This window comes from Rhipicephalus sanguineus, chromosome 4 (genome assembly GCF_013339695.2).
Source record: "Rhipicephalus sanguineus isolate Rsan-2018 chromosome 4, BIME_Rsan_1.4, whole genome shotgun sequence".
Taxonomy (NCBI): domain Eukaryota; kingdom Metazoa; phylum Arthropoda; class Arachnida; order Ixodida; family Ixodidae; genus Rhipicephalus; species Rhipicephalus sanguineus.
In genome coordinates this window covers 133,154,165-133,161,756 of record NC_051179.1, presented here as the reverse complement: position 1 = coordinate 133,161,756, position 7,592 = coordinate 133,154,165, and the positions used below count along the sequence as shown (strand labels likewise).

At 45.7% G+C, this 7,592-nt stretch overlaps 1 protein-coding gene across 1 annotated transcript; it reads left to right on the top strand.

Moving 5' to 3' along the window:
* The first annotated feature begins 2,124 nt into the window (after positions 1–2,124).
* On the top strand, positions 2,125–7,335 carry LOC119391604 (uncharacterized). The gene is made up of 4 exons (XM_049415344.1): positions 2,125–2,315; positions 3,069–3,777; positions 4,644–4,846; positions 6,846–7,335. The coding sequence occupies exons 1-4, from the start codon at positions 2,125–2,127 to the stop codon at positions 7,333–7,335; spliced, it is 1,593 nt and encodes a 530-aa protein (XP_049271301.1).
* Positions 7,336–7,592: the final 257 nt, after the last annotated feature.

Below are 7,592 nucleotides of genomic sequence, written 5' to 3'. Positions count from 1 at the left end.
GACGGTGAGGATCGGCGCAATGTCCCGCCCTGATGTGACGAGCAGTCATTTCATGCTATCGCCAGCCCGTAGCAAAAGGGTAACAGTTATCATCTTTGCCTATGCCTTCGACTCGTCAGATTAAACGCCGCTCGTAATTTCAGCGGCACATCGAGGAGGAGCTTTGCGCCAGTGCTCACTGTCTTGCATGCGTGATCATGCAAACCGCAATGAAACTTTGCAGCAGGATATCTCGGGGCACAGACATGCTAGAAGAATTCTTTCAAGTGGAACAGCGTAGAAACGCGACTGCCTCCAACTTTGCAATACAAACACGTACGCCCGCCTTCCACACTCATTAGAAAGTTCATAATTCACTCTTAGCGCTAGTTCACACAGCCGTCAAACGCTCCGTCACGTCAACGTCACGGCGCCTATTTCCGTCAGGGGAGAGGGTTTCCGAGACGTTTTCTCCGGAAAAAACGGTTGACGGCGTCGTAGAGCAGTGCTCTACGTTTCCGTCGCCGGCACGGGGCGGAGCCCCCGCCCCTAGAAAACGGACCAATCAGAAGTTTACGTTTGGAGTTCCGAGTTCTGAGAAGAGCCACGCGTCTAGCATACGGCCCCCGGGTCCGTGGCCTTGAAACACTGAACGCGCGCCTGACTGAATGGGCCATAAAACGGCGGGACAAGTGGTTGCTTTTGTGTGTGTGTGTGTGTGTGTGTGTGTGTGTGTGTGTGTGTGTGTGTGTGTGTGTGTGTGTGTGTGTGTGTGTTTGTGGTGCGAGGAGGAGCGCCCACCGGAGTCGGGAGAGCGCCAGCGAAGCAGTTGAGCTGCGTGGACAATTCCTATTTTGGTGCATCAGTCGGTCAACACTGCACAAAAACGTGCTGCTGTCGACGCTGCAACCGCCGTCGTCTGTACGTACACTGCTAGTCGCGTCTGCTGTACGTTTTTTTGACGTGACGGTGACGCGACGTGTGGTTTGACGCCTGTGTGAACGAGCACTTAGTTATTTGGGTGGCTGACAGCGATAATTATTGTCTCACTTTGTGTTCCCCTGGATACAGAACTTATCTGCAAAAGTGCTTTTCACGTACCCCCCAGTGTTGAATTTTAAGAAAACCATAAAGCTTAATTTTGAATGAACATAAGGTATCACGTGCATACTCATTTTTTCTTTTGGCCCCTGCATTTTATTACCACGTTCCAGCTATTGCAAGAGGCTTTCACACACACCTGTAATAACTGAGGAAGGAAATCGAGCGTCTTTCAGTCTGCTAATCTGATTATTAGATCCTGTAAAAAGATGGTCCTCACATGGCTTCATTTAGGCTGAATTGAGGCATGTGATAGCTGTTCCTGTCTTAATTAGCTTAGAATGTGCACTGTCACAACGGCAAAAGCTGCGGTAGGGTATACACCCCCCCAAGCTTCGGTAGGGTATATAAATGGACAAACAGACCGGTGTATCAATGATCGTGCAAGAAAGCACCGTTTGGAGGTCAGCAGCAACATGAGCGGGCACTTGGCAGGCCACTGCAAGCGCTATGGTTGAGCGCCACACTTCAGTCAAACCATATTTCTTAGGAGAGCAAGTAGCCGCACTGAAAGGAAGACAATAAAACGTTCCTAATAAAAATGCAGGCAGTCAGTGCATTAGCGCACCATTACTAAACTTAAGGGACAAAGAAGTGATGTTCTTGAAACATACCTTGTAGACGTGTTGAGTTTAGGTTGTGCCCTGCCTCTTTTGCCTATCGCTCAAATTGACCCTGTAATGGGCACGTGTTCTAAGTGGGGGCATAATTTTACAGCTCAGGTCAACGCAGTTTCTGGTGCATGTCTTTCGAATCTGTTAGATCACCGGCTGATGATTTGTTATTTCATCCAGGTTACTATAGACCCTTTTCATAAATACGCCACCTGACGGTGGGCTTTTCGTCAGTTTCGCTTCGCAAAGGAGCGTGGGATAGCCAGCGCCATCATGAGGGCATGGAAAGCGAGCCGTCAAACGCGCGAGTGCTGTGATGTTTGTGTTGGCGGCTAGTTCTTTGTGTCATCCGCTGAAATCTCACCGTTTGCGCGCTTGAACGAGCTTTTAGTACTCTCCGTTGCTCTTTCTGAGTTGCTTCCGCTGCACAATGAGCAACATTTTGTACCCTTCAACGGGTTGGGCGAGCAGTTTGGCTCGACTGCCGCGGTTGCAGGACCGTGACCACAGCCAACTCGCGTGCGCGCCCGGAACGGGAAAAAAGGCTCGCCGAAGCTACAAACTTCTCACCGAGAGCTATGTCATCACATCGACTCTACGTGCGTGCTACGAGCAAGAAAAGTAAGTAGCTACACTTTGCATGATCGCTCACAATTCGCTACCGGCGGTGTCTGCGCTCGCTCCGTTTACGTATGCATTTTTTCCGTGTGAATTTTCATAAATAATTGTACATCCTACACTGCTCCTTATGCCAACATAAAGAGTATTGAAAGATAACGAAGGGTGTAAGTGGGGACGAAGCCGCTTGGATGCACTAGAACCAAAAGCGAAGGTCGCTTCATGTAGCGCTGCGCGAAACGAACAACAAGTTGTCGTGTGACAACTTTCGATCGCGATAGAAGCCAATCTATTCCCGAATTCTCTGCTTTTTTTTTTTACCTCCTGCAGCTAGCTCTGAAAAAGCCATTGCAACCTACATTATTTTTGCGGATCAGGCGTGGTTGCGATTCTTCGTGGACCATACGACACCCGCAGAAGTGAAACGGGGAAAAAATCGTGCATGCTTGCCACAAATGAGAAGCTACTAGAGATACCGTTGTGAAGACGGGATTAGTTTGGACCCCGGGGTTGCCTTACATAGGCGTATGCCTATGGTGCCTTAAACTTAAATCTATGCTCTCAAATGAAATGTTTTTGCCTCCGTAGAAATTTGTTGGTGTTCGATCACGCTGCTGCCCAGCCATCACAAGAATGATTTACCCAGTGATCCCCTCTGCGAGGTTGTCTGAACATGCATGCATACATTAGGGGGTGCCCTACGTTATGTCATTTTAAAGGTTTGATGTGAGTTTCCGTTTACTTTTCTCTGTGTAGGAACGCCAGGTACTTCATAAAAGCACGGTGCTACCGCAGCAAAAAGAAGACACAGACACCTTATCTTGTTTGTGCCACCATCAGTGGCGATGGTAGTGTGCTTGACGGGAAATGTGAGTGCCCTGCTGGAAACCATTTTTGCAGCCATGTTCAGGCAGTGCTGGACACACTTCGACTGCTGCAAGAGAAAGGATTTGGTGAGGTTCCAGCTCACTTGTCGTGCACGGATTTACCACAGTACTGGAGGCGGCCACGGGGTGACACTATAAAAGGAAGCAGCCTTCAGAATGTCGACTGGCGAAGAGTGGGTGAGGGTGGCCGTGACTTGCCGTTGCCATGTCGCATTGACCTCAGTGCAATCAAGGAGAGGAACGTAGAAGACTGGAGAAAGGACCTTGCCCAGTTTGCTCAAGCCCTTTCAGATGCAAACGCAGACAGTGCCCTAGTAACCGTACTAGCTGCTGCAGACCGTGCCCCAGTGTGCAGCTCCAGATGTGGCACCGTATTTTGTGGCTCACCACTTGCGTACCAGCAGCCACTCGTGCCTCATGGCTTCACTGTCCTCCTCTGCAGCTATCTCGGGGAGAAGCTCAACAAGCACGACAAGAGTGCTACACCGTGCCTGCCAAAACCCATGGTGCCATTCACTGGAAGCAGCCAGTGGGCTATACCAGGTGGCATCAGTGGTGGTGAAAGACGCATCTTGGAGGTATGTCACCACTTTTAACTGTGCAAGCTCGACAAGAAACTGCAGATTCTACCAGAGCATTTGTGGGCTCTGTTAATGTAATCTTTAGTACACTGCCAGCCTTGGTGCACACTTTATTCTCTTGGTAGGTATGCAAATCTCAAAGGCACTGACAGCACCTGTTTTCTGTAGCACAAAGGAAAGCTTATGGTCAGAGTGGCTAATCACAGAATGGTAACGTCAAAAACGCCGTGAAACATTTATAGTGAAAATTTTTCGATCTGCAGCAACTATGAAGTCGTATACACACAAAACATGCTGCAAACAGTGGGAGGTGAGAGCAGTTCATGCTCATGCACGGCGGTCTGCCGCACATATATGCACTACGGCTCGACATGTTCCACTAATTACCATCAAATCGTGAAAAGAATACTTGAATCTGTCACTTAATCGCACGTTCTGGCCAGCTGTCAGTGCGCCTTACTGCATACCATATATGAAATAGGGAAAGTCGACAGCCTTCAAGCCTTGTAAAAATATATATGAACGAGAATGGCTGTGTGGACCAGGTGGGTGAAAACAAAGGAAATTGGGGATGATTAGATGAGAATATTGTGTAATAAACGTGAAGCTTAGGCTTAAGAAAGCAGTGTAAGTGTCTGAGTGCGTTGGTTAAGTGGAAGTGGAATGAGTAGCACCAAAATATTCACTAGCATAATTTCGCTGCCTGGTGTTTGTTGTGCTCCCTTATAAGCAATTTACTTTCTCTGTGACAACCTTGAGTCTTTTCATGATTTCCTCACATGTTGATGTCTCCTTCCTTTGTGATTCAGAATGCCCTTTGAGTTGCCTTATTGTGTAAGAAGTTTGTGAATGCACTGTTTCAGAAAATTGTGCTCAGTCCTCTGCAAGCACAGTGCTTAGAGAAGAACTCCCAGCAGCAGCGAGCCAGCCAAACATGGTGTCAAGAGCGAAAACACCGGCTGACATCGTCAAACTTTGGCACTGTGCTTATGCGCAGCCATTGGAGCAGTAAAGGGCTTGGCCACCTGACATCAGCAAAAGACCTATCTAGGGTTCCTGCTGTCCGGTGAGTCATTCTTTAAAATAAAATGCTTGCGATGGCTGATCAGTCATGTGAATCACAATAGTGCTAGAAGTTTTGCTGAAGGAAAAGAGTCAAGTGACCCATCAATTCAACATTTTCAATCGTGTGTGCTCCTGCACAACTGATCCACCATTTCAGTTCCCCTGCACTTCCTGCCCGAGAAGCTCATATGGTAGACCGGTCACTCCCAAAAAATATGTCCGGGGTGACCCAAACGGAGAAAGATTTTTTTCAACTGTGAAGCTTTCAGTGGAACCTTTATATGTTTATTTTATAGATTTGTGCTACTCTCTAATGGATAACAGTTTTTTTTTCCTTCTGAATAACCAATGTTCATAAAATAAGAAATTGTACTATAATTTATAAATGCAGCATCTTTTCTTTCCTTAAGTGACCCAAGGGTGAAACCAGTTTGCTGCTTTGTTTTGAGAAAAGTTTCATACCAGCAAAGCCACTTAGACAACTAGTGAAGACCCTGCAAATTGTGGTGCTTCTGTTTGAAAACAGCAAAGCCAACTGTCCTGGCCACAGCGGCGGCATTTTTGATGGAGGTAAAAATGGTTGAGGCCAGTGTGCTTAGGTTTAGGGGCACATTAAAAAAACCCAGGTGGTCGAAACTTTTGGAGCTCTCCACTACAGTGTCTGTCGTAATCACATCATGGTTTTGAGACATTAAACCCTAACAATTCTTATTATGTTATGGAAAGGTTGGTGTATAATGACACCAACGTGCAGTTGGTGTCGTTAAGTGCAGCTTAATGCAAGTGTAAGGCAAACTAAGCAAATGCAGTACAATGCACTTTTTATGTAGAAAGAACTCCAAGATAAGCATGGTTCAAAATCTCTGCAATTTCGTCCAACACAATGTATGTTCTGCACTATGCTTTGCACCTCATCAAGCCATACTTTCTGCTGTGGCACTTTGACCATTTATATCGTCCAGCCGCCTACGTCTGGGCGCTCTCGTGGTAATGTCTGTAACTTGGTATGAACAGAAATTTAACATAAAAGGACATCAGTATCTGATGAACACGATTAAGAGGTCATGATACGAATAAAGTGACATGCTTGTCACGTACATTATGATACCCTTTCCCTCAGTTGTGTGGCACACACCACCTACCATGGCTCATGGAATTGTGGGTATGCACCACACGTGATTCAGTCTATATGAACACAGGAATGGTGAGAAATGACATTGTAAATCTTTACGAGATACTTGCATTAGGGAGCCAGTGTCATATAAAATCAGGTGCAAGCAACGGTGGTGTTGTCGGTGATCGAAAAATTTTTGAAAACAAAAATCACAGGTAGAGCCAGAGTCAACCTAGCCATTTTGCATGGCAGTCAAGCATAATATCAGAAATAGTAGACCCTAATTTGGCATCATGTCTGGGCAACATAATTACAGCATTATAATAAACATTACCTCGTTTTTATTCGTTTATGGACGTGCGAATGGTGGTATTCGAGGCTGAATTGAATCACTTTTTAAGTACTTTTTTCTAATGTATAGCCGTGGTCTGAATATGCTGCAATGTTACCATCATAGTGCTCTCATCAGTACGATTTTCACAGTATGTTGCACGTAAGCATAAGTAGAGCATTTTGAACCAACTTACAGTACTTTCATATGCACAAAATTCTTGAGGGTGTGTGACCGTAATACAGCTTATCATGTATAACTCCCTGAACTATGCAACATGCTCACTACATAAACTGTCATGTATTATGATGAAAATTATATCAGAAAAAATAATTTTCATACTTGTGTGCCACTTGCATGTTAAACCGTGTACAGTTACCTTTTAGAATTACTAGAAAATATCAGTTACTGACCATTCGATTCTCAAGCTGCATCATTTAGGACACTATTAAGTTTGCTCTTCAGTAATTTCGAATAATGCAAAACTGCTATGAATGTATTTATTGCATTTTTTCTTAATTATGCTTCTGGTATTCCTTTGTCTTCAAAATGCAGGTACGGCATTGCCAACGAGGCAAGAGCTCTCCAGCGTTATCAGGATGTTCTCAGGCACACAGGACGGGACGTGGAGCTTCAAAGCGTAGGGCTGTTTGTCAACCCAGAACAGCCATGGCTTGGGGCTTCCCCAGATGCCATTGTGCATGACCCTGTGGAAGACCCACCGTGGGGTTGTGTTGAAGTGAAGTGTCCTTATAGCATGAAAGATGCAGACCAAGAGAAGCTTCTTTCATGCCAAGACATTTGCGTGTCTTTTGACAGCTTGAACCACCCCGCACTGAAGCAGTCGCACCCATACTTCGCTCAAGTGATGGGCCAGATGGCCATCACAAAACTACAGTGGGCAGACTTTGTTATGTACGGTGAAAACTACATTTGTGTGCAAAGGGTCCGGTTTGACGAGAAAGTGTGGCATGAAATGAAAGCCAAGCTGGATAGTTTTTATTTTGACACACTTTTGCCATACTTTGTGAGAAACGTGGGTTGAGTGCAGCGAGTTTTTTTGAAAAGGCCCCTGACAGGGAAATTTTTGGTTGTGACTTTTCTGTAATTTGTAGCATTTTGTCTGGTAATGCCGACATTAAATCGTAAATGCTCTAACATATCGTATAATTAATGCTAGCGTTGCTATATGTGACCAATTTAGCGCCACTTTGAAATGCCCGCCTAAAATTGTTAGAAACTAGTACCCCGCAGCAGGGGAGCACTAAGAGCACGTGCGTTTAAGCTTTGGTGATGTTGAGG

Excerpts from the sequence above, each read along its gene's own strand:
- LOC119391604 (XM_049415344.1), top strand. The coding sequence starts at position 2,125 with ATGAGCAACATTTTGTACCCTTCAACGGGTTGGGCGAGCAGTTTGGCT. Across the intron at positions 2,316-3,068 it reads GCGTGCTACGAGCAAGAAAA|GAACGCCAGGTACTTCATAA; the intron begins GTAAGTAGCTAC and ends TTCTCTGTGTAG. Across the intron at positions 4,847-6,845 it reads TCTAGGGTTCCTGCTGTCCG|GTACGGCATTGCCAACGAGG; the intron begins GTGAGTCATTCT and ends TTCAAAATGCAG.